A 27,101-nucleotide genomic window follows, 5' to 3' on the forward strand; every position below is an offset into this window, starting at 1 on the left:
CGGAGCGTAAATCAATCTTGGAGAACCAAGACGCTCCCTGAAGCTGATCAAACAAATCATCGATCCTCGGGAGAGGGTAACGGTTCTTCACCGTTACCTTATTCAGATCCCGGTAGTCGATGCACATACAGTGCGACCCATCCTTCTTCTTTACAAATAAGATCGGCGCCCCCCAGGGTGAACTACTCGGCCAAATAAAACCCTTATCCATCAACTCCTGCAGCTGCGTAGACAACTCCTGCATCTCAGGAGGAGCTAACCGATACGGTGCCTTGGCTATCGGAGCCGCACCAGGAATTAGGTCAATCCCAAATTCGACCTGTCTCTCGGGAGGTATTCCAGGTAAATCCTCTGGGAATACATCCGGAAAGTCTCGCACGACCGGAACATCGTCCCCTGTCGACTTGCCCTCCACCCGGACATCCATAACGTAGGCTACATAGCCTGCGCAACCCTGCTGAAAACAGCATCTCGCCCTCGCGGCTGAACAAAGAACTGGTCCACGCTGTGGTCTCTCGCCCTGAATCACTAACTCACCACCACTGGGAGTGCGAATCCTCACTAGCTGTAACTCGCAATCAATCACGGCCCCGTTGGGACTCAACCAATCCATGCCTACTATAACCTTATTTCCTCGCAGGGGAATAGGGACCAAATCCACCAAAAACTGCTCGTCAAACAACTGAAGAGAACATCCTCGATGTACTCTGGCAACCCTCACGGTCCTATCATCTGCTATCTCAACCTCTAGTGGGCAATCCAGCTCCCCAGGAGCTCTACTAAATCTCTTGCTAAGCACTAGCGATACAAACGATCGGGTAGCCCCCGAATCAAATAATACTGTAGCAGAGATGCCGTTCACAGAGAACGACCCTATACAAAACATATAACCATAAGCAATACTCAATGATAATAACAATAATGCAGAGATGAAGGGAAAAATACATACCCGTCACCACATCTGGAGTCGCTCGCGCCTCCTCTGCTGTCAACTGAAAAGCTCGGCTCCTAGCCACTGGTGTCTCTGCTCGGTCCTAACGGCCATCTGTAATCCTCAAAGTAGCAGGGGCAGGTACAACCACCTTCCCTGCTGCAGCTAAACTTGGACACTGGGACTTTTTATGTCCCCTCTGATTGCACTGAAAGCAAATCAGATCTGATGCTGCAACAGCAGTAGCAGGGTCCGTACAATCCCTGCTCATATGCCCAGTCCGACCGCACTTGTAGCAGCCGGAACTCCCTGCCTTGCACGTTCCCTCGTGCAATCTCCCACACTTGCCACATCGACCATGGCTCTACTGACTCCTGGACCTGTGATCAGATACCTTGGGCTTTTTGCCCGAACCTCCTGAACCCGAAACCGCCTCCGGTTTCCTCCTCTTCTCCATCTCTAGGTCAATCTCCCTCTCCCGAGCTCTAGCAATCATGTCATCCAGCGTTTTACAGCTGGATCGGCTCACAAACATGCGAATATCACTCCGCAACATCTCATGATAACGGGTATTCTTCATCTCCTCATCGGCTGCATACTGAGGAACAAGAAGAGCCCTCTCCCTGAACTTGGCGGTGATCTCCGCCACGGTCTTTGTAGTCTGTGTGAGGTCCTGAAACTCTCGGGCTAACTGCTGTACCTCAATAACTAGTGCAAACTCTGCCCTGAACCTGGTAGAGAAATCGGCCCAGGTCATGGCATCTAACGCTGCATCATCTCCAATGGTATGACCGACCTCCTCCCACCAATCCCGTGCCATGTCCTTCAGAAGACAGGACGCCAATCTGACCTTGTCCCCCTCGGGACACCTGCTAGTGCGGAATGCGTTGGCCACATCCGCCAACCATCTCGTGCTCGCTATGGGGTCCCACGCCCCATGGTAGTCTGGAGCTCCACATGCCCTGAACTCCCTAAACATAAGTGTGCGTGACCCCATCATGGCCGCCATCTCGGCACGGAAGATGCCCAATCTCGCATCCATCAGATCTAAAATACTCTCCTTGATCGAACCGAAGATCACAGGAGTCTGCTCTAGTATGATGCGGGTAACCTCAGAAGAAAGGAACTCTCTGGTCTGCTCATCCATCTGCCCGGCCTCCGGGCCTGATCCCCCTCCGACATCTGAACTGCCGACTGCTGGTCTCGAACACAAAACTACCATTCTGAAACATATCATAACAACATCAGAAAACTGAAATATCTCAAGGGATCATGATACTACTACTAGCTTCCTGGTCTTGTCTTGGCCTTCCTTGATTCGAGTACGGATCCTCTGCTTTCAGTAGTACGGGCCCATACTACCTTCCACATCTATCTGTACTTTCCTCAAGAACTGCCTTGACTCCACCAAGTCACTTCTACTACTGCTGCTCTCTGCTACTCTCATCCTAGGCTTGCCCTTGGGAAATCTTGACTCTGCTCAAAACAGTCCTCAGTTGCTGAAGGCCTCCTAGAAATGCTAATTAGCCATCACCTGAATACCATCACATGTGATGAGGCTTGGATAATCCTTCGAGTAAAAGGCTCGTCCCTACAATGGTTAGACTCAAACAAGAGCTGCGCAATAGGGCCAAATCCAACACTCTGAGATTGTTCAACCCTGATCACATGTGACGTGACGTATTCACCTAACGACTAACTCTCATTACTAAGAGTTCTACAAAGCACGAAGCAAGCAGCATTCGAACACTGTAAAATTACCAAAGCAATCCTACTCTCATAACGAGAAACCGATCTGGCATACAATGCTAAACTCGCGCTACCAGGCATAACCTAAATAGGCTATCCTACTGTTGTCTACTCGTTACTAGCATGCAGTTCTCATAAAGCTAAACACATATAACAGGCACATAAGGCATCCTCCTAGATCCTTAGTCTTATACTAGCATGTTGTTCTACTGAAACTGGAACAATTATTCATAATTATAAAACTTGTATGGGTAATTTGGGAGTACTTACTTGAGCTCGGCTGATCGCATGCACCACACCCTTATCTTGTTTAAAACTTCTTTTCTTTCTAAGTGTTTTTTTTTCATTCGAAAACATTCTTCCTTTTTGAAAATCCTTTTATCTCTCCCTTAGTTTGAGTTCAGATACACCCGGGGTGCACCCGAATCCCTCAAACCAAGGCTCTGATACCACCTTGTAACATCCCAAAAGAAATGACCCTAATTTTTTTTTTTAATAATTACTAAAAACACCATAATAAAATCATAAGGTAAACTCATACGTCAATATCTCACAACAATAATAAAGTGTTATAAGTGAACTGAATCAAAAATGTATTAGTCACATCTATGAAAAACAAAACAACTCCCACGACAAATGATACTGTGGTGTGTGTGTGCGATGCCATCAACCCGAGCTCTTCCCTTTGCTTGCGGAAGTACCTGAAACCAAAACTGAAACTGTAAGCACGAAGCTTAGTGAGCTCCCCCAAACTACCACATACCAAATAATACATATAATCACATACTGGGCCTTTCCCACTGCATTGGATCGAAGTACGGAAACTGCATCGGACCAAAGTCCGGAACTACCCAGGGCCTTGCCCTCTGCATCGGATCGGGATCCGGAACTACTGAGGCCTTGCCTCCTGCATCGGACCAAAGTCTGGAACTACTGCATTGGACCGAAGTCCGGAACTGACTGCATCGGACAAAAGTCCGGAACATGCTGTACATAGCATCACATAAGCATATCAACTAACATGAGTACATACATAGCATACTGCATCGGGATGTAACCCGGAACACATAACTCCAAATACTGTCCGAGCCACGAAGGCATCAAACATACTAAAATCTGCATCGAACCGAAGTCCGGATACTACTGATAGCTAAACGGGCCGGCATTGTGGCCTTAGACCCGTTCCTACTGAAGGGAAACTCACCTCGTGATCTGGCTGCTGAGTGTGTGGCTCCGGGAACTATCTGTTGTTGCTCCGGTATCTCCCCGGCTACAAATCCACAATTACACTCAATCAAATTATTAATAACTGTATTGGGGTGAATGACTCCTTTACCCCTGGCTAAAGTCAACTCTCCTGGTCAAAGTCAACTTTACAGTTGACCTGACTCGCCGAGTTGGGCCGCCAACTCGCCGAGTCCCTACTCTCATTTCTCACCCTACTCGCTACTACTCGTCGAGTGCGGCATCAACTCGACGAGTTCCCTTTCGAATCTAAAACTTCAGGCAATCTGCATCAGACTCGCCGAGCCGTATGAACAACTCGACGAGTTGTTCTTCGAGCTAAGAAGATTGCATTGGACTCGCCGAGTTGTATGAACAACTCGCCGAGTCCCTCCATTACTGAGTCTAACCACAACTCACTGAGTCCACTCCATCACTCACTGGTCTCACTCGGCATCACTCAAAAAGGGAAAAATCGGGGCCTCGCGGCTCGACTCGCCGAGTCGTTCTTCCGACTCGCCGAGTCGCTTGCATGCAGCAACTCAAAACTTGATTCTGCTTGAATCCAGTGCATAAAACTTATAGATCTGGACTCCCTTAACTCGATTAGCACGTAAATATTCTATCTTTACGTGCCCATATGCATTCATGAAGATAAAATAGCTCAAAAAGCATAATAAAGGCTAGATCTAGGGTTTCCATGCAAAGTATCTTCATAAAGGCAATAGATCTGGGCTCTGAAACTTCTCAATGAATAGATCTAAGGATATCTCGACTTATTAGGGCATTCATACAATCATAAGGCTTGGGAGAAGCATCAACTAGATCTAGAAGAGTTCTAATGGAGGTTTAAAGCATAAAACAAGAGGGAAATCCGAAGAATACCTCAAATAACTCTGATTTGCCCTTGGATCTTTGCACTACTCCTCTTCTCCTTGCTCCTTTCTTCTTCTCCTTCTTCAAGCCTTCACAAATCACACAAGAACACTTAGATCACTCAAGGATGGATTAGGGTTTTCTCTCAGCGTTCTGAGGGTGAAGGAGGCGAGAATGGGGGCTATAAGGTGGATTAAATAGTGAGCAACCCGAAGATTTAGGGTTTCAACCTGGCAGGCCGACTCGTCGAGTCCCGAATATGGACTCGCCGAGTCGCCGATCTATACGCTGATCAAAAAAACGACCCTACTTGACGAGTCGGGACATAGACTCGCCGAGTTCCTCCATTAACTTCAAAAAAATAAATACTAAAACCACATACCAAGGACGGGTCGTTACAATTCTCCCCCACTTGACTCAGACTTCGTCCTCGAAGTCTGCTGCTGCATCTGCAAATAACCCGGGATAGTGCTCTCTCATTTCGTCTTCAGCCTCCCACGTCCACTCAGACCCCTTCCGGTGCTCTCACTACACCTTCACTAGCTGATTTACCTTGTTCCTCAAGGTCTTTGCTTTCCGGTCCAGAATCGCGACCGGCCTCTCAATATAATTCAAGCTGCTATCCACCTGGATATCCTCTAAAGGAACAACTGCTGACTCGTCCACCAAACACTTCCTTAACTGAGACACATGGAAAGTGTTGTGGATCTGGCTAAGCTCTGCCGGAAGATCTAACCGATAAGCAACCCGACCCACCCGGGCCAAAACCCTGAAAGGACCAATAAACCTGGGACCCAACTTGCCCCTCTTCCGGAACCTGATAACACCCTTCCAAGGTGAGACCTTCAGAAGAACCATGTCCCCCACCCGGAACTCCAAGTCTGAACGCCTCCTATCGGCGTAACTCTTCTGCCGACTCTGCGCAGTCTGCAATCTACTACGGACCTGCTGGATCAACTCGGTCGTCTTGAGCACCACCTCAGTGCTCCCAATGACTCGCTGACCCACCTCGCCCCAACAAATCGGCGTCCTGCACTTCCTCCCATAAAGCATCTCAAAGGGAGGTCGATCGATGCTCGCATGATAACTGTTGTTATATGAAAATTCCGCTAACGGAAGATATGTATCCCAACTGCCACCAAAATCCAAAACGCATGCCCTAAGCATGTCCTCGAGAGTCTGAATCGTCCTCTCACTCTGCCCGTCCGTCTGAGGGTGGAAAGCAGTGCTGAAGTGGAGACGAGTACCCATCTCGTCATGGAACCGCTTCCAGAATCGGGAGGTAAAACGAACATCTCGGTCTGACACCACCGATACCGGCACTCCATGGCGTGCCACAATCTCACGCACATAGATATCGGCTAACTTTTCTGCTGATATACTCTCCTGGATCGGGATAAAATGGGCACTCTTCGTCAACCGATCCACTACTACCCATATCGAATCTACTCCTCATGCGGTCCTGGGAAGCTTGGTGATAAAATCCATAGTGATGTCCTCCCATTTCCACACGGGAATGTCTAACGGCTGCATCTTGCCGTGAGGCCTCTGATGTTCTGCATTGACCTTCCTGCAGGTCAGACACCTCTCCACATACCAAGCAACATTCCGCTTCATGCAGGGCCACCAATAATCGGGTCGAAGATCTCTATACATCTTCGTTGCCCCTTGATGGATAGAAAATCGAGACTTATGAGCCTCGTCCATCAACACCTGTCGTACTCCGCCTCCGTACGGTACCCACACTCTCCTATGAAGGGTTAACAACCCCCGACTATCATAATCGAACGCAGCTACTCGACCTACAATCCTCTCGCATTTCTGCTTCTCTTCCTTGAGGCCCTCAACCTGAGCCTCCCTGATCCGTTCCAACAACGGAGTAATCACAGTCATTCTCAAACACAAATCTCTGATAGGGGCTGCTGTCACCTTCCGACTTAAGGCATCGGCCACTACATTGGCCTTCCCTGGGTGATAAAGGATTTCACAATCATAATCCTTCAGCACATCCAACCATCTCCTCTGCCTCATGTTTAGACTCGGTTGATCCATAAGGTATCTCAAACTCTTGTGATCTGTGTAGATGGTACAACGAACCCCATAAAGATAATGTCTCCAAATCTTGAGGGCAAACACCACTGCCCCCAGCTCCAAGTCGTGCGTAGGATAATTAGCCTCGTGAGGCTTCAACTGTCTCGAGGCGTAGGCTATCACATGCCCCCGCTGCATCAACACTGCTCCCATACCTGTGATTGAGGCATCACAGTAGACTACAAAATCCTCTATCCCCTCGGGCAGGGAAAGAATCGGAGCCTCGCATAACCTTTGCCTGAGGGTCTCGAATGTCGTCTGCTGCTCAGGACCCCAACGAAACACCACCGACTTCCTAATCAGTCGGGTGAGCGGTACTGCGATCTTGGAGAAATCCTGAATGAACCTCCAGTAATACCCTGCCAACCCCAAGAAACTCCGAATCTCGGTTGGAGACCTCGGGACTTCCCACTGCATCACGGCCTCTATCTTGGCCGGATCTACCAATATACCCTTCTGGTTGATGAGGTGACCAAGGAACTGCACCTCACGCAACCAAAACTCGCACTTGGAGAACTTAGCGAAAAGCCTCTCCCTTCTCAACACTTCTAGCACCTCCCTCAGGTGCTCCTCATGCTGCTCCTGAGTCTTGGAGTACACCAAGATGTCATCTATGAATACTATCACAGACCGATCCAGCATCGGTCTGCATACGCGATTCATGAGGTCCATGAATGCGGCTGGAGCATTAGTGAGCCCAAAAGGCATCACTACAAACTCATAATGACCATATCGGGTCCTGAAAGCATTCTTCTGCACATCTTCGCCTCTAACTCGCATCTGGTGATATCCGGAGCGTAAATCAATCTTGGAGAACCAAGACGCTCCCTGAAGCTGATCAAACAAATCATCTATCCTCGGGAGAGGGTAACGGTTCTTCACCGTTACCTTATTCAGCTCCCGGTAGTCGATGCACATACGGTGCGACCCATCCTTCTTCTTCACAAATAAGATCGGCGCCCCCCAGGGTGAACTACTCGGCCGAATAAAACCCTTGTCCAGCAACTCCTGCAGCTGCGTAGACAACTCCTGCATCTCAGGGGGAGCTAACCGATACGGTGCCTTGGCTATCAGAGTCGCACTAGAAATTAGGTCAATCCCAAACTCGACTTGTCTCTCGGGAGGTATTCCAGGTAAATCCTCCGGAAATACATCCGGAAAGTCTCGCACTACCGGAACATCGTCCACAGTCGACTTGCCCTCCACCCGGGCATCCATAACGTAGGCTACATAGCCTGCGCAACCCTGCTGAAAATAGCGTCTCGCCCTCGCGGCTGAACAAAGAATTGGTCCACGCTGTGGTCTCTCGCCCTGAATCACTAACTCACCACCACTGGGAGTGCGAATCCTCACTAGCTGTAACTCGCAATCAATCACGGCCCCGTTGGGACTCAACCAATCCATGCCTACTATAACCTTATTTCCTCGCAGGGGAATAGGGACCAAATCCACCAAAAACTGCTCGTCAAACAACTGAACAGAACATCCTCGATGTACTTTGGCAACCCTCACGGTCCTATCATCTGCTATCTCAACCTCTAGTGGGCAATCCAGCTCCCCAGGAGCTCTACTAAATCTCTTGCTAAGCGCTAGCGATACAAATGATCGGGTAGCCCCCGAATCAAATAATACTGTAGCAGAGATGCCGTTCACAGAGAACGACCCTATACAAAACTTATAACCATAAGCAATACTCAATAATAATAACAATAATGCAGAGATGAAGGGAAAAATACATACCCGTCACCACATCTGGAGTCGCTCGCGCCTCCTCTGCTGTCAACTGAAAAGCTCGGCTCCTAGCCACTGGTGTCTCTGCTCGGTCCTGACGGCCATCTGTAATCCTCAAAGTAGCAGGGGCAGGTGCAACCACCTTCCCTGCTGCAGCTAAACTTGGACACTGGGACTTTTTATGTCCCCTCTTATTGCACTGAAAGCAAATCAGATCTGATGCTGCAACAGCAGTAGCAGGGTCCGTACAATCCCTGCTCATATGCCCAATCCGACCGCACTTGTAGCAGCCGGAACTCCCTGCCTTGCACGTTCCCTCGTGCAATCTCCCACACTTGCCACATCGACCATGGCTCTACTGACTCCTGGACCTGTGATCAGATACCTTGGGCTTTTTGCCCGAACCTCCTGAACCCGAAACCGCCTCCGGTTTCCTCCTCTTCTCCATCTCTAGGTCAATCTCCCTCTCCCGAGCTCTAGCAATCATGTCATCCAGCGTTTTACAGCTGGACCGACTCACAAACATGCGAATATCACTCCGCAACATCTCATGATAACGGGTATTCTTCATCTCCTCATCGGCTGCATACTGAGGAACAAGAAGAGCCCTCTCCCTGAACTTGGCGGTGATCTCCGCCACGGTCTCTGTAGTCTGTGTGAGGTCCTGAAACTCTCGGGCTAACTGCTGTACCTCAATAACTGGTGCAAACTCTGCCCTGAACCTGGTAGAGAAATCGGCCCAGGTCATGGCATCTAACGCTGCATCATCTCCAATGGTATGACCGACCTCCTCCCACCAATCCCGTGCCATGTCCTTCAGAAGACAGGACGCCAATCTGACCTTGTCCCCCTCGGGACACCTGCTAGTGCGGAATGCATTGGCCACATCCGCCAACCATCTCGTGCTCGCTATGGGGTCCCGCGCCCCATGGTAGTCTGGAGCTCCACATGCCCTGAACTCCCTGAACATAAGTGTGCGCGACCCCATCATGGCCGCCATCTCGGCACGGAAGATGCCCAATCTCTCATCCATCAGCTCTAAAATACCCTCCTTGATTGAACCGAAGATCACAGGAGTCTGCTCTAGTATGATGCGGGTAACCTCAGAAGAAAGGAACTCTCTGGTCTGCTCATCCATCTGCCCGGCCTCTGGGCCTGATCCTGATCCTGATCCCCCTCCGGCATCTGAACTGCCGACTGCTGGTCTCGAACACAAAACTACCATTCTGAAACATATCATAACAACATCAGAAAACTGAAATATCTCAAGGGATCATGATACTACTACTAGCTTCCTGGTCTTGTCTTGGCCTTCCTTGATTCGAGTACGGATCCTCTGCTTTCAGTAGTACGGGCCCATACTACCTTCCACTTCTATCCGTACTTTCATAACGAGAAACCGATCTGGCATACAATGTTAAACTCGCGCTACCAGGCATAACCTAAATAGGCTATCCTACTGTTGTCTACTCGTTACTAGCATGCAGTTCTCATAAAGCTAAACACATATAATAGGCACATAAGGCATCCTCCTAGATCCTTAGTCCTATACTAGCATGCTGTTCTACTGAAACTGGAACAATTATTCATAATTATAAAACTTGTATGGGTAATTTGGGAGTACTTACTTGAGCTCGGCTGATCGCATGCACCACACCCTTATCTTGTTTAAAACTTCTTTTCTTTCTAAGTGTTGTTTTTTTTTTTTCATTCGAAAACATTCTTCCTTTTTGAAAATCTTTTTATCTCTCCCTTAGTTTGAGTTCAGATACACCCGGGGTGCACCCGAATCCCTCAAACCAAGGCTCTGATACCAACTTGTAACATCCCAAAAGAAATGACCCAAATTTTTTTTTAAAATAATTACTAAAAACACCATAATAAAATCATAAGGTAAACTCGTACGTCAATATCTCACAACAATAATAAAGTGTTATAAGTGAACTGAATCAAAAATGTATTAGTCACATCTATGAAAAACAAAACAACTCCCAGGACAAATGATACTGTGGTGTGTGTGTGCGATGCCATCAACCCGAGCTCTTCCCTTTGCTTGCGGAAGTACCTGAAACCAAAACTGAAACTGTAAGCACAAAGCTTAGTGAGCTCCCCCAAACTACCACATACCAAATAATACATATAATCACATACTGGGCCTTGCCCACTGCATCGGACCGAAGTCCGGAAACTGCATCGGACCAAAGTCCGGAACTACCCAGGGCCTTGCCCTCTACATCGGATCGGGATCCGGAACTACTGAGGCCTTGCCTCCTGCATCGGACCAAAGTCCGGAACTACTGCATCGGACCAAAGTTCGGAACTGACTGCATCGGACAGAAGTCCGGAACATACTGTACATAGCATCACATAAGCATATCAACTAACATGAGTACATACATAGCATACTACATCGTGATGTAACCCGGAACACATAACTCCAAATACTGTCTGAGCCACGAAGGCATCAAACATACTAAAATCTGCATCGAACCAAAGTCCGGATACTACTGCTAGCTAAACGGGCCGGCATTGTGGCCTTAGACCCGTTCCTACTGAAGGGAAACTCACCTCGTGATCTGGCTGCTGAGTGTGTGGCTCTGGGAACTATCTGCTGCTGCTCCGGTATCTCCCCGGCTACAAATCCACAATTACACTCAATCAAATTATTAATAACTGTATTGGGGTGAATGACTCCTTTACCCCTGGCTAAAGTCAACTCTCCTGGTCAAAGTCAACTTTACAGTTGACCTGACTCGCCGAGTTGGGCCGCCAACTCGCCGAGTCCCTACTCTCATTTCTCACCCTACTCGCTGCTACTCGTCGAGTGCGGCATCAACTCGACGAGTTCCCTTTCGAATCTAAAACTTCAGGCAATCTGCATCAGACTCGCCGAGCCGTATGAACAACTCGACGAGTTGTTCTTCGAGCTAAGAAGATTGCATTGGACTCGCCGAGTTGTATGAACAACTCGCCGAGTCCCTCCATTACTGAGTCTAACCACAACTCACTGAGTCCACTCCATCACTCACTGGTCTCACTCGGCATCACTCAAAAAGGGAAAAATCGGGGACTCGCGGCTCGACTCGCCGAGTCGTTCTTCCGACTCGCCGAGTCGCTTGCATGCAGCAACTCAAAACTTGATTCTGCTTGAATCCAGTGCATAAAACTTATAGATCTGGACTCCCTTAACTCGATTAGCACGTAAATATTCTATCTTTACGTGCCCATATGCATTCATGAAGATAAAATAGCTCAAAAAGCATAATAAAGGCTAGATCTAGGGTTTCCATGCAAAGTATCTTCATAAAGGCAATAGATCTGGGCTCTGAAACTTCTCAATGAATAGATCTAAGGATATCTCGACTTATTAGGGCATTCATACAATCATAAGGCTTGGGAGAAGCATCAACTAGATCTAGAAGAGTTCTAATGGAGGTTTAAAGCATAAAACAAGAGGGAAATCCGAAGAATACCTCAAATAACTCTGATTTGCCCTTGGATCTTTGCACTACTCCTCTTCTCCTTGCTCCTTTCTTCTTCTCCTTCTTCAAGCCTTCACAAATCACACAAGAACACTTAGATCACTCAAGGATGGATTAGGGTTTTCTCACAGCGTTCTGAGGGTGAAGGAGGCGAGAATGGGGGCTATAAGGTGGATTAAATAGTGAGCAACCCGAAGATTTAGGGTTTCAACCTGGCAGGCCGACTCGTCGAGTCCCGAATATGGACTCGCCGAGTCGCCGATCTATATGTTGATCAACAACGCGACCCTACTCGACGAGCCGGGACATAGACTCGCCGAGTTCCTCCATTAACTTCAAAAAAATAAATACTAAAACCACATACCAGGGACAGGTCGTTACATGCTAACTGTGTTGTTAATTTTAATGTGGTAGATGATGTGTAATATTCAACACAAATGTTCAAAAATTCAAATCTGAAGACCAATAGGCAAACATAATATTTCCTTCCTCATTTACTTTTTGGTCAGAATTGGAGTTCAATTCCATTCCTATCCCGCATTTGGTTTAAAATGAGTAAACAACAAAGATCCCTAATCTAGAAAAAAGCAGGAAGGCATCAAAGTAAGTAGCACTTGGTCCTATTTCCATGGGACTAAACAGGAATTAGAATCCAGTTTCATTCCAATCCTTCTTTCGGACATAAGATATTAAGAAATGGAGAAGATGTATGTGGAAATGCAAAATATGAGACGAAATTCAAATTTATGGTACATTATACTTTGAAATCAAATATTAATCAATGTTAAACTTTGACAGAAGCTTTAGGTATTTTAATGTTAATGTGTGGATTGTATAATTATCGGATGTGTTTGGTATTTAAATGTTAATGTTTGGTTTGAGATTTTATTATTATTTGATGTTTTTGATATTTTTGTTTTACATTAATAACGAAAAATAAAATATGATATTATATATTTGCGAGGGATTAGCTAAGGAAAGAAAAAAAATCACATCCTAAATTTGCGAGGAATTAGCTACAGAAAGGAAAAAAAATCACATTTTAAATTTGTGAGGGATTATTGACAAAAAAAATTGAGGTTTGCGAGTGATTAGTGACGAAATATAGTATTAAGTTATGTCGCTAGTGTCCTAAATAACCATAGTAAGTGACCAATCGTCGCTATGGCCGTCGCAAGAAAAAAACCATGCTCCGTCGCTAAATCTCTCACTAAGTCATTAACCACACTTTAATTGGCTATAGAGTAAATCTGTTTATCCGTCGCAACGCTCTTTAGCGACGGACTCGTCTGTCTCTAAAACCTATGTTTCTAGTAGTGAGCTGTGATATCTAAAAATAAAATAAAATTGGATCTGTTAATTAAGTTGATGTTTGAGCTTTAATTTCTGGAACTATTGGGTTGATGTTTGATCTTTGAGTTGATTAGTTGGAATGTAATAGCGTTTCTTGTCTTCAATTTGAACTGTTGTATATCGTTTTAGACATAAGTTTTGTATATTATAGATTTTCATCCCCTCTTCTGCAAAAGGACATTTCATATATTTATTCCTGTGATCACCATCCCATCATGAATAATTGAGTTCAACTAGAATTAAAGATTGTTACAAGATAATATAAAATACTTGATGATTTTAAATGATTCACACCAACTCATAAATCCGAAGCTAGTTAAAAATGATTGACGATATAAATAACAAAAGTAAAGAGTATGGCTACATACACCAAGCCCAAACCAAACGACTTTTTTTTTAATCTTTACATGAAGGGAGAGCATTATATGCATATGTTGGTATTACAGGGGAGGCTAAAAGTAGTATATATGCAGGTTTTATGAATTAAAACAGGGGACAGAAGGACGCAAAAAAAAAAGGCTGCACCTTTATTCACTTTCACAGTAAAACGAGATGAGACGATACCATCAACGTAGTAACATGCAAATTTTACACCCAAAAACACGAAACATTTCAGTAGTAATGTCTGGCATGAGAGAAAGTGTATGGTTTGGATGCCCAGGGTGGTCTTCTATTTTAGGGGGTAGCCTAGCACACCACTCATGAAGAACAAACCCACAATCTAGATGAACGTCTTTTAAATACTTGTAAAATGGTATTTCTGTGATTGGTTTCACACATCCATCACATAATAGTTGAATTTTCTTCAAGGGGTTGTGAAGTAAAATCGAATTCTTATTCAGTGATGTTTGCTTGTCTACAAGAACCAGTGGGTGATTGTGAGTAAGATATTTAAGCGGTTCACCATGGTTTTCATCAAGTACTACAAAGTCCTTCTCATTATTGATAAAATGGTGCGTGAGAAGATTGTAACTTTCATCAGGAAATGGACAACAGAGAAGATTAGGATTGTCATCCTCACACATGTTGCATTGGCCAACATGGTGGTCTTCAACCACAAAGTCATCTACATCTTCCTCTTCATTGTGGTTTGTTTGTAGTTGGACAAGGTTGAGTGGATGATTGTGACTGAAGTGCTCAAGTTGCTCCATTGCAGATATCGATGAAATGTCTAGCTACACAAATAGATGCAGCTAGAAACATGAATCTTTATGCCATATCACATAAGAAAAATCATTGGTCAATCGTGTGTAGACATATCTTACACTCTTAGGTTTATCAAGTAGAAACCATGAGATCAACGTTTGATCTCAACTTGCACATTAAGTGAAGTTCATGGTTTCAACATCCAAATAAATTTGAATACGATATATAAATCATGCAGATAAATGCTCGTCTTAATTAGCTTGGTTTTTTTCCAAACAAGATTTTTTGATCAAAGGCAAACTCATGATCAATTTCCTTCTGCTTATCAGATATCATGGATACAGGATACACAACAAAACATATATCCTTTTACTTGGTGATTTCAACTCAATCTTTATGAACCATATTAAAATCCATCACTAAATATTTCAACTCAATCTTTGTGAACCATATTAAAATCCATCACTAAATATCACACCACCGTTCTAATGAACAATAATAGAATTGAAAATATGCATATAACATGATTAAATCCTACTTCTTTATGTTTTTCTGTATTTCTACATATATATATATATATATATATATATATATAAAAACTCAAAAATGAAATAGAAAAAGCGTAACATGTTGTATTGAGATGAAACTTGTACCTTAAAGCAAAACAGTGGATATAAAAGTTGGAAAGGGACTAATGTTTGGGCAATGAAGACGTGATATGAACCGGTACTTATAAAGGAATGAATAAGAATATGTTAGGTTACAGTTAAGGAACTTGCTATTTATCAAAAAATCTCAACTTTGATGCTGCAATAGAAAGTCATCCTAATTCTATTCTTAGATTGAATCCAAAGCAAATAAGACTTGTAATATCCCCCCCCCCCCCTTATTGTTTTAAGAACTTTTTAAAAACATTTCTAATAAGATACTTATAATGGAAGGATATACAGAAAAAAGTATACAAAATTGTAATGAAGTAAGCAATTAGAGAAAAAAAATACATATTTAAAAGATACAGAGGAATGCATTTGATGGAAACAGAAAAATACGCAAAAATGTGTATTTTAAGAAGGATTTTATAAGAGCAAGAAGATGACCACTAATTCCAAAGGTGCCTATGTGTGGTCGACCTCGAAGCATGAGTCTGATGTAAATTTGAAACACTATTTCATTTTATTCAGCGTTAAATGTATATAAAGTAGTAACATAAATTTATCTATGTGTCATCCTAGTTTCATTGTTTCTGTTACCACATTTTATTTTAAAAATGTACCAAATTATAGCGATATCATGATAACTGTTTTGGGATATGTTATAAAAACTGTATTTTTTTTTTCCAGTTCTAAATAGTAAACAAATCTTTAGTAACAGACGCACACAAACAAATACTCTTTCACATATTTCATTCACAACTTCAAAACATACAAGAAAAATAACCACCAAAACAAATCAATCAATCAATCACCTGTGAGAGCACGTGGTCTATGCTCAAAGGTAAAAAGAGACATTCCTGTTTGTGAAACAGCTCTAACAAATCCCATGTTAGCAGTTAATGTTGGAGAATGCCAATAATCTCCTGTCCCAAAAACAATCTTATTCTTCAATGCAAGTTTTCTAGTGGTTGGAAGACTCATCATTCGTGTTGAAGGACTATCTTTAACAACCACCACATGTTTCACCAACTCACCTGCCCTTAACTTCTCATTAACCCCTCCACACATCAAAACCAAATCCTTAAACTCCTCAAAAACACTCTCGCATACAATACCTTTTCTCCCAAACATAACCTTCCCTATATCCACATGTATCGGATCCTTAATCTCAGACATAACCTGGGAGATCACAAACTCCGTGTTCCCTTTAAACCGGGATCTTAACTCCGCTTCAGGTGTATCCAAAAGCTTTTGTGTTCCACCATTGCTGATACCCGATACAATAGCAATCAAAGCTGTTGTATCAAAGTTTATGTAATTTTCATTATCTGGTGAACTCATTTGTGAAACAAGATTGCCAAAAGAGCCTTCAAATTTGACATTAGTAGGTTTTACCAAAGGGTTGGTTACAAAAGGCTCCTTTATGACAGGTGGAGAATCGAGCTTTATTTCAAGAACAGATGCATGCTGATATGATCTTGGAAGAACATCTATCCATCCATCTTCTAGTTCTTTGGAGAAATTAATGTCAAAATTCGAAAATGTTGATCCGATGTCAACGGGTTGAAATTCGTTAAGAAAATTATCGAGTGTGAATCTGTCTAGCCCGTTTGAGAAGAAAAAGATTATGGAAGTAGGTTTTAATGCAACAGAGGTGTGAGCTGCTTCAAGAAGAAGATGGATTTTAGCCTGTAAACCTTTGTTTTTTAAAGATTCTTGATGGGTGTTCCATGATATATACTTTGGGTTCCTATCGGATACAATAAACCAAACTGGGTTTCCATTGAAAGTGCAAACTATATCAACATGCGCACCTTTATGAAGCTCGTTGTGTCTTGTGGGTTGGAATTTGATTGTTTTGCAGACACGTGTCACGCCAGATATGTCTGGATGTTGAAGGACGTGAACTACTGCTTCAAAATGGCCGATGTTGACAGAAATTGAGGGGTCGGAATTTGGAGTGAAGTCATTTGATGAAACGCGAGAGAGGAAAGAGAGCTCTGATTGGATCAATCTGAGGAGAGTATGCTTGCAGGATGGATTCAAGGATAAGGTTTCTAGCGTACTCATCACAGCCTCGCATCTCTTTTTTGCTTCTTCGACCATTGCGCCTAGAACCCTAAAAGCCCCATGAAAATGTTGTTATCAGATTTAGGATCTTAAATTAATCTCCGCCAAAAAAGGACTTGACTTGTTGATTTTATTTCCAACACGAATGAAAGCAAATTAACTAGAGGTGATCAAATTCTGATTGATTTCGAACTTTTAGGGTTCCACAAAACGAGTTGTTATAAGTAATTTGATGATCAATTTGGGGATAAGATCAGATATTCGAACTCACCAGATGTCAATTAAGAAGATTCTGTACCTTCACTATAAATTGTCCCTGCAACAAAATAACACAGAAACCCTAATCCGGAAATCACCATTGTACAGATGGAGGGCGGGGTTCATAATTTCATACATAGTATTTTTTTTAGTTCGAATTTTTTAATAATTAAAAACTAAAACATCTCTAAACTTCTTTGCATATGAATATCAATAATGAATTTTATAGATTTGATTAGTAAAACTTTGTTTTTCAAATTTATGATAAAAATAATAAAGTGGAAAAAAAAATCAGTGTAACGAAATTGATTTCTATAAATAGATATAACTTTATTTAAATGATTTTTAATATAAAAAAAAAGTTTATTATCTTATTTTAGTTTTCAAGGTAGGATTTGTTTACTCCAACAACCTCTAATAACTCTAATCTAATAACTCTAAGGTGTTGTTTGTTGTTTTTTTGTAAAAAAAAAAACATATTCGAACCTCTTACTACTGCGCAGAGCAATACACGTGCATCATTTTTCATATCGCAGTTATTTATTTTTTAAAAGTGTCCGAAGTAAAAAAAAAAAAAAAAAAAAAACTTATACGCGTGTTCTGTTTGGGGCAACGCTTGTATTGCCACTTCCAACCACTTCCAATCTCTTCTTTTTTCTTTGTTGAATTTTTTATATGTTGAATTCTTGTTTCACATTCTTTTTTTTTTCTTTTTTTTTTTTTTTAAATTCTTAGTGAATTATTTTTTTCGTTTTTTTATTATATTGAATAATGATAATTTTTTGCTAAAATTATTTATTTTTTACTAAAATATAATTATTTTGTTGAAATATCATTATTTTTTGCTGAAATATCATATATTATTAAATTTTCGGTATTAATAAACTATATTCAATACATAAAATCAGTTTATTTTATTTTTTTAATATCTGCAACAACATGCTGATGTTAAAAAAACAAACACGCTTCTTGTTACAATTTGCAGCCGTTTGGTTCACTTCTTTTTTTGTAAAGGTGTAATGTTCGGTTCCTGGTATGTATTTTAAATTAGATTTTTTTAATAACTAAAAACTAAATATCTCAAAATTTCTTTCCATATGAATATCAATAATGAGTTGTATAGATTTGATTTGATTAGTAAAACTTTGTTTTTCAAATTTATGATAAAAATAATAAAATGGAAAAAAACATCAGTGTAAAGAAATTGATTTTTATGAAGAGATATAACTTTATTTAAATGATTTTTAATATAAAAAAAAAGTTTATTATCTTATTTTAGTTTTCAAGCTAGGATTTGTTAACTCAAACAATTTTGTAATTATTAGTACCGAAACTTTGGTGGTCGAAATATAATAACTAGAACATATTGGACTATTATGAAAACGAGTTTTAAAGTGAAAGAGGTGCAGAAAGAAAAGTTGAATACGACAGCGTATGACTGAATTATTGAATTTGCGTAGCACACACATATATATAGAAGCTTTCCCCAAATTAAATCGTACATACCGGAATAAAGCCCTAGAAATTTCAAGAAGGCGAAAATGGCGAGACCTGCAAGGCAATTGGCAACGACCACCACAACTATAACATTAGAGAACCCATCTCCGCCGCAGACAACAACCCTAACATTGACGCTCAATCCAAGGAAGAAGAAGGTGACATGGAAAGAAGGCACCGTCGATAACGAGTTTCTCCAAAAGAAGAGCTCAAAAAAATGCTGCATCTTCCATAAACAAAAACCTTTCGATGAAGATTCCAGCGACGAGGAGGATTGTCACGATCATCATCATGACCATGATTGCGGCGGATCGAAGAAGGATGACGACGGTGCATCGACGAGCTAGGTCATTTCTATCCCCTATTGATACTATACGGTTTGTAAAATCTATGGGTTTTTGCGAGGGCTAAAACTTCTCGGGAAATTTTTGTGTATATAGAAACATAATCATGATTCCAATATATTGAATCGGATGCTCTAGATCTGATTACGTATTGGAGTTCGATTTGTGTGATGTTCCAGCATATTGATTGGATTTTGTATTCTATGTGGCTGTTGAATGAATTTTGATTTCTAGATGCTCGATTCTACTGTTTTTTACGAATTGGTATTCTAGAATCCTTCCCTAACATTTATATCATATGGACATATTATCTCTGTTTCGGGTTATCTTCTATGTAAGCGGATATGGATGTGATGGTTTCAAATGCCTCTATAATTTGTTATATTCCTAAGAATGTGGTATACGATGTTCTTATTGATGACAATTTGATTAATTGGTATTGATTTTCTTTTAGATTTATGATATTGCCTGATCTTAATCGTCAAATTACTGAATTTAAAACCCTAGAGAGACTGTAAATAGTACTATAGTAGTAAGACAAACTATGGATTATAAGCAGGACAAAAATGAGAATAATCTTAAGGAAATAGCTAACATATTTTTGCACTATAATGTTAAACTGTATTAGCAATGTATTTGTAATTTTCTATGGATTATATCATTTTTTAACCTGAAATACTGCTTACTTGTTAATTTTTTCTTTCAATTTTCTGCATATGTGGCATCCTACTCAAGCTTATGTAGCAGATGAAGTGGCAATAACCCATGTCACAAACGTTTCATATTACTCAAGCTAGAAACTAAAAACTAGGCCTGGCAATCGTGTTGGGTTGGTGGGTCAAAATATGCCAACCCAAACACGATCCATTTAACTATACAGGTCACGGGTTGGCGGGTTTGGAACATAAACCCATATATGACCCATCAACCCATTTATTTATACGGGTTCACAAGTTGGCGGGTTCATGGGTCAGATTTGGGTTCGTGGGTTCAAATTTTAGATATTTAAGTCTTAAACATCCAAATGAAAATTAAAAGCATTCATAGAAACATGTTACAGACTTAGCTTTATAGATTACGATTTATAACCTTAGACCATCCACCACGAATCCACCACGAGTAATAATGTCAAAACAATCAAATGGTATATATTATATAATACTTATTAAATATTAATACTTGATACATAAATACATTTAAAAATATAATAATTTTTTTATTAAGAATATAAACAGGTTGGCGGGTCAACCCGTTTATTTTTTGAGAAACTCATATATGACCCGTTTAATAAACGGGTTGATGAGTTGACGGGTTGAAAAACTCAACTCAAACCCATTTATTTCGTGTCGTGTCGCGTGTGTTGTCAAGAATTGTGAGCCCTACTAAAAACTAACTTTTAGCTTTTAGGTTAGCTAATTTGGTAATATTATGATTTTGACCAATAAGATTAAATCAGAATAGATATTCATTTAAAAAAAAAAAAAAAAAGAATGGATAAAGTAAGTAACAAAGTTTTCCAGTGCAGTTTTTATTTGTGGAAGGCAATGGGATGGGTATTTTTTGCCATGTGTACTTTTCTTTGAGTGCAAGGAAGGGAAAAGAAAAAAAAAAAAAGGGAAAGGAAAAGATAATAAGTGTAAATTATCTTTTTACTTATATAATTATGTTGTAAAAAGAGTCTAAATATATTTTTAATATGGAGAAAAAAGGGAAGAAAAAGGAAATTTGATAATTTTGTAATTGTTGCTGAGTATTTGATAATTGCAAGCATATCAATAAGAGGAAAGCAGGAAACAAATATCCTTGTCGTCATCATATTTCATAAAAAAAAAATTCAAGTATCCTTGCTTTTCAAATATCGGATGTAAAGATTAAAAAGAAGAAACAACAGAATCTTCTTCCTTTTTTTCCACATACAACAAAACCAAAACCACAACTTTTTCTTTGTTTCTTTCCTTTTACTTCTTTTCTTTACCTTTGCCTCCTTTCTTTATCCCGATAAAGACCATGAGAACATAGTGTAAAGGTGGGTTGGAAGTCACTAAACTAGAGGTGCCAATCAAATCATATGAAAAGAAACTAATTTGGCTTGTAAGTTATTTACAACGATCAAACACATATTATGAAAACAAGAAAAAAGAAACCCGAAACTCGCCTAAAATATTTTCAAACATTTATAATAACCATAAATCATTTTATTAACACGCCTCCATATTTATATCAACAATACTCTTTGTATTCATAGTTGATACTTGATACATGAATTATATACAAAATCTTAGAAAGAAAAAATATATATATACTTCCAATCAAATTACTTGACCAGAATTAACAATTACACTGCAAGAATTCATTTAGTGTTATCTCAAGTTAAGTCTCAAAATACAATGATTCTTTTACACGATAAAAGTTACCAATCACCATTGAGTTAACTCACTTCCAAATACAATATGTTATGTACAAGTATATATGCCATAGGTACAAATCTAAACCGCCACCAACCAACCAACCAAATCACAAAAATCACTCTCACTTTACACACCAAACCTCGTAGTTGTAGTTAGAAACATAAAAAGTAAAAAACTTACATGGTATCGTATCAACAATTAGGAAGATTGTTAAATCACATCACAGCCAAAAGTGCAGCATTGCCTGTTCAAATAACGACCAAAATTGAATAAATCAGTATACTCAGGGACCAAAAACGTAATTAACTCATATTTCCAAAAACATTACCAAAACAGAAAATGTTAAAATACCTACCTCTGAAAGTTGAAGCATTTGCAAGTCATAATTCTGAGACAAATTTTCATTTTTCTTGTTTCCATTTCTGATCTCAAATTGTATTGAATCCAATTTCTGATTTATCTCATTTAACAATCTCAACACTTCTTCCTTTCCTGTAATCCCAACTTGTTCATCTTCTATCTCATCCTCTCTTCTCTTCACTTGTTGAGATGACCCTTCAACAGGAAAATCAATCGCCATCTGGCAATCCACAACAATATTCTCTCCCTTTTCTTTCTGTTTCAAAAGTAACATTTTTTCGTATGATTTTATAGCCTCTTCAGGAAAAATCAACACTTTTTCCAACTTATTTTCACCTCCCAAGATCAATTTCCCATTATTATCCTTCGCCTCATTTTCATGGTTTAAAACAACTTCAATTTCAGGGACTTCAAACACATCATGCACACTTAAAGAACAAGTATCCGAAGGTGTTTCGTCATTTTCCAACTTTTTGACACTTTGATTTTCATCTAATTCGTTTGTTTGAGGAAACCCAGATGAAGGTTTTGAAGATTTGATCCTTAAATTGACATATTCATCACCTGCCATCTCTTCAACTATCTTATCCAACTTTCGAATCTGATCCCAATAACTTTGTTTCTCTAACTCAAGACTTTCATCTTCCCCTACATTTTCATCCAATGTTGTTGAAATTATATCAGAATCTGGACTTATGGATCGATGCCTTTTCAAATAAGCAAGTCTCAGAAGTTTTGGGGGTGCAGAGTTTCTTCTCAAAAGACTTTCATGGCTTGTTTCATTGGCTTCAATATCTTCAAACCCTAAGCTAGCTAGCTTGTATCTGTAGGCTTGAAGTTGACAATCTAATGAAGCAATTTCCATTTCTTTTTGGTGGATTTGTTCTTCGAATATTTCCATGGATTCCTCTGCATGACACATCTTTTCTTCTGCTAGTCTTTTGTAGTGCTCGGACTCCATTTTTACAGAAGCTTTTTCTCCTTGAAGACGAAGAATCATTGCTAATGCTTCACTAGCTGCTGAAGAAGAGGCTTCTCTTTCTACATCTAATTCATTGTAAAGTTTTTGAAGTAGTTGTTGTTGAGCACGAAGAGTTTCTTTTAAAGATTTGCCACTTTCTTCTATTGCAAATATTGAATCCGTGTTGTTTTCTGTCATTTTAAGATTGATATTCGCTATCCCATAACATCAAGCCTCTAATATATACCAAAGATTCTGCAAAAAAGCATGAAAGGTTTATATTATTAGTATAAATATGGGTAGTTGAAGAACTTGAAAGATTTACCACTATTTTTTTTAAGGTTTCTTGTGATTTTATATGGAATATAGATGCGGATTTAAGCCCTTGTTTAGAAAAGTCGACTTGAAAGTGTTGTGGACTGGAAATTAGGAACCTCGAACAGCCCAGGTCCAAGAACATAATTATTAATTAAAGATATTGAAAAAACAACTCAAGAACAACGCCAAAAGGCAAAATATGTTTTACCCAAACATGAGAAAGGAGAAGAACAGATGCAAAAACTTCTCACAGACACTTCCACAAACAGTTTGTATGCATTCGAAATAGTTTACCTTTGCACGTCAAAGAACATCCAAATGTAAAATCCACGCAAACACTTCGTTGATCAGAAAGCCACAGCGACTCATCAACGCCCACTACTTCAATTTTGAAAATGAATCAGTAGATGTTCAGATAAGAACCCTACGGAAGATTCGATCATGGAATCCGATCAAACTTGTAAAGAAGAAACCGATTCTAGTAAACTGTACACAAAAGGAAAAAGAAAAAGAAGGTGCATCATAATATCAATCCAACAATCGATGCGTCTCGTAACTGTTTGCTGTTTTGTCTTATCGAAACGAGAAACAGATACCGATTTTGGGGTTTAGGTTGTTTGGATGAATAAATTTGTTTGTTAGTCTCGAAGCCTAACTATATGGGTGTTCAATACGACTTTTGAACTGTAGTCATAATTGAAGTACATATAAATAAATATATTTAAGCATTATATTCATATTTATTGTGGCTATAATCGCTTTAATTAAGTTTAATATTTTCAAACATGCCGCTTTTTGAATTTTAACATCATGAAATCTAATAATACCAGATAAATAAAATAGTTAATATTAGTCGGTAGGATTTAATTGTATGATTATGATGGTTGGACCTCTTAACATTTTCTTAAAATAACTTGTATTAATCAATCGTGAAACTTGGTTGATGTTCTTTTAGAATAGGGATTTTAAAATACAATTTATTTGAATTTATGACACATGGGGCCACATTAATGAAAAGGTGGTAGAAGAAAATAAAATAAAGGATTTAAGAAGTCGTTGGATCCCATATTTCCCGGCCGTTCTGCTTAAATATGATCATATGCTTTTTCTTTCACAGTTCACACCTCCAACATAATGATCCTTTAAGCAGAAAGATCTTTTGAAATAAATGTGAGATTTATTTAAAATATATAATTCTTCCAAAAATATATGTTCCTTTTCGAAATTTTGCTTTAAAGTTCAAACTAAAGGTAAGATTTTGATGAGTGAACTGTTTTTACATGCTAAATCATTGTTTTTACTTTTTATATTTTGTTTTATGATATTACTTTATTGGGTTAATGATAAGAAAACCTTTATATTTTTGTCACGGGAAAAACCATAGAAGTCATTTGACTTGTAAAATTAAGCTAAATACGAAGCAAGGCAACTGAGTAAGTCGAATGAAACCAAAACTGAAAACAGACAAGACAGACGGACTGGTCACGTGGTTGTGGCGGACCGATCAGGTGGTATCGAATGAGCCAGCGGACCAGTCAGCTCAAAATGACAATCGTCCGTGAAGAGCAATGATCGATTTGATCAAAGCTATAAGTGGGGCTTCATTTTAAGTTTTGTGGACACACACTTCGAGCTCTCTTGAACTTTTGAGAGCTATGATTGTTGACAAAAATTAGGAATTTTGTTTCATTAATTTTAACATTTAGAGCAAATTACAGTCGTAATCCATGGGGTTTACATTAGGGATGAGAATTTTGATTGAAAATTCGAACCGAGCCAAATTAGACCCGAATAAGCAATTCGATTTGGGTTTCGGGTATCTATATTATGCTTATTCGGTTCGGGTTACCCGAATAAGAGCTAATTCGGTTCTAAATACCTGACCCGAATAAGCATTCATTGTCGCCTTTCTTTGTTCGACAAAAATCAAAATCATGATTCACACTTCTGTTCTCATCGTTCATAATAAAACAAAAAAAAAGACCTACGCTCATCCTCGTTATTTTCAAAATCAACCAATCTTCTCAACTATTTCCAAACTCGAAATCACTTCTGTCAATCCTTCCTCCTGTTTCAGACTTTCAAAAATCGGCCCTTCTTATTACCTCTAAGGATTCACAAATTCCTACTTTTTCTGGTCATGGAAAACTGGGCTTCAACTCAAGAAACTCAAGTAAACAATTAATTCTCATTATGTTAATCGACTATATAATGTTATTTTTCAATGTGTTATTGTATTATGTTAGTCTTTAAATGTTTATGTTACTGTATAAAATTACATTGTTATTCTATTATTCAGGTTATTCGGGTTATAGAATCCTAATACGGTTTATTCGGTTTGTTTTGGTTATTTTAGGTCCCTAATCATTTTATACATGTTATTCGGGTTATTCGGGTAATAACCGAACCGAACCGATTAATACCTGAACCGAACCGAACCCGTATTGGTTAATCGGTTCGGTTTTCGGTTCATGCAATTACTCTTATTTAGTTTTCGGGTTATTCGGGTTCGAGTTGGTTCGGTCCGGTTCCGACCCAAATAACATACCTAGTTAATGATATAACATCTTTTATCTAACTTTTCGAAAAATAACACTAATAGTCCCTAATAAGGGTTTAGATAACACCGATGGTTCACCCAAGTTAACACCGTCTGTTTTTCCATTCATTCACAACCATTTCACACAATAGATGGGTAAATTGGTAAAATGGCATATAAATAAAATAGGGGATGGTCTCAGTAAATCTGGATCGACGCACGTAATGCCCTCCAAAGTGCTATATGATCAATCAATCTCATACAGAATCCGAGAAGTCGTTTGACTATCATCCTTTAACCCTCAAGGCCTAACTCTAAAATCTTTTCAACTGTTGAAAACTCAATCTCTGCCCAAGACTCGTGGCCTTCCTGCCTTCGATGTAATCATTATGAAAGGAAGTTCCTAGAGGATTACAGTAACTAATTTGCATATAATGTGGCAAGGTAGACCAAAGACCTACCTCCTGAACCTATCCTTTTCATTTCCAACTCTGGTTACCATTGGATACTTCAATCGTTGAATTTAAATGCTACAGTTAGTGTTTTTCTTTAAGATTCATTCATTCTTCTGTTAATTTCTTATTCTACATGGTGGTTTTAGTATGAGTCTCATGTATGCAGGTTTTCGAAGTAGGTTTAGTTACATTGAAGTGTATGACTTCATGTTGGATGCTATTATGCTTTGCACTTAAAGTTTATGTTATTATTCGTAAATGATTGAGCCTTTAGTGGATGAAAAGAGAAAAAACAAAGTTTGGACTCTTGTTAAGTGTGTAAAAACTTTGTTTGGGTTCTTAGATGTGCAAATTAGATGGTCGGATGAGATTCAAATACCTGAGACTAGTTATGTCAACAAAATGCTTCACTATATCAATTATTTAAATGATAACACAATTAGATCGGAAAACTCTTAACAAATAGATAGTGGATATGATGCATCTAAATAAAATAGGGGTGGTTTTAGTTGAAGTGAAAGATGATGGAAGGGGTTTTAGATATCATTTTACTAATTTACCCATCTATTGTATGTAGTTGTTATGAAAAGATGGACAAAATAGACTGGGTTAACTTAGGAGGTCAGTTGGTGTTATCCAAACCCTTAATATGGAC

At 39.8% G+C, this 27,101-nt stretch overlaps 3 protein-coding genes and 1 long non-coding RNA gene across 4 annotated transcripts; 1 reads left to right on the forward strand and 3 right to left on the reverse strand.

Moving 5' to 3' along the window:
- Positions 1-13,943: 13,943 nt before the first annotated feature.
- LOC145012089 (uncharacterized) lies at positions 13,944-15,451 on the reverse strand. The gene is made up of 2 exons (XR_013664378.1): positions 15,237-15,451; positions 13,944-14,612 (listed from the first exon to the last, which is right to left on the reverse strand). It is a non-coding gene; the product is annotated as an uncharacterized LOC145012089 (long non-coding RNA).
- Positions 15,452-15,961: 510 nt separating this feature from the next.
- Positions 15,962-17,723, reverse strand: LOC145012782 (uncharacterized). The gene is made up of 2 exons (XM_078971578.1): positions 17,578-17,723; positions 15,962-17,355 (listed from the first exon to the last, which is right to left on the reverse strand). Exon 2 carries the CDS (start codon positions 17,340-17,342, stop codon positions 16,041-16,043), a length of 1,302 nt encoding a protein of 433 aa, XP_078827704.1. The 5' UTR covers positions 17,343-17,355; positions 17,578-17,723; the 3' UTR covers positions 15,962-16,040.
- Positions 17,724-19,042: 1,319 nt separating this feature from the next.
- Positions 19,043-19,640, forward strand: INH3 (inhibitor-3). The gene has a single exon (XM_078967043.1). It carries the CDS (start codon positions 19,106-19,108, stop codon positions 19,406-19,408), a length of 303 nt encoding a protein of 100 aa, XP_078823169.1. The 5' UTR covers positions 19,043-19,105; the 3' UTR covers positions 19,409-19,640.
- Positions 19,641-21,683: 2,043 nt separating this feature from the next.
- On the reverse strand, positions 21,684-24,133 carry LOC145012212 (uncharacterized). Its single transcript, XM_078971003.1, has 3 exons — positions 23,747-24,133; positions 22,169-23,389; positions 21,684-22,057 (listed from the first exon to the last, which is right to left on the reverse strand). The coding sequence occupies exons 2-3, from the start codon at positions 23,330-23,332 to the stop codon at positions 22,034-22,036; spliced, it is 1,188 nt and encodes a 395-aa protein (XP_078827129.1). The 5' UTR covers positions 23,333-23,389; positions 23,747-24,133; the 3' UTR covers positions 21,684-22,033.
- Between the last annotated feature and the right edge of the window lie 2,968 nt (positions 24,134-27,101).

The sequence above is a fragment of the Lactuca saligna genome, chromosome 8 (genome assembly GCF_052625555.1).
Source record: "Lactuca saligna cultivar CGN05327 chromosome 8, ASM5262555v1, whole genome shotgun sequence".
NCBI classification, from domain to species: Eukaryota; Viridiplantae; Streptophyta; class Magnoliopsida; order Asterales; family Asteraceae; genus Lactuca; species Lactuca saligna.

What these genes read in the sequence shown, in the direction of transcription:
- LOC145012782 (XM_078971578.1), bottom strand. Translation starts at nt 17,342, where the DNA reads ATGGTCGAAGAAGCAAAAAAGAGATGCGAGGCTGTGATGAGTACGCTA.
- INH3 (XM_078967043.1), top strand. Translation starts at nt 19,106, where the DNA reads ATGGCGAGACCTGCAAGGCAATTGGCAACGACCACCACAACTATAACA.
- LOC145012212 (XM_078971003.1), bottom strand. Translation starts at nt 23,332, where the DNA reads ATGACAGAAAACAACACGGATTCAATATTTGCAATAGAAGAAAGTGGC. An exon ending in AAATGCTTCAACTTTCAGAG is followed by an intron (nt 22,058 to 22,168) that starts GTAGGTATTTTA and finishes TTATTTGAACAG; the next exon opens with GCAATGCTGCACTTTTGGCT.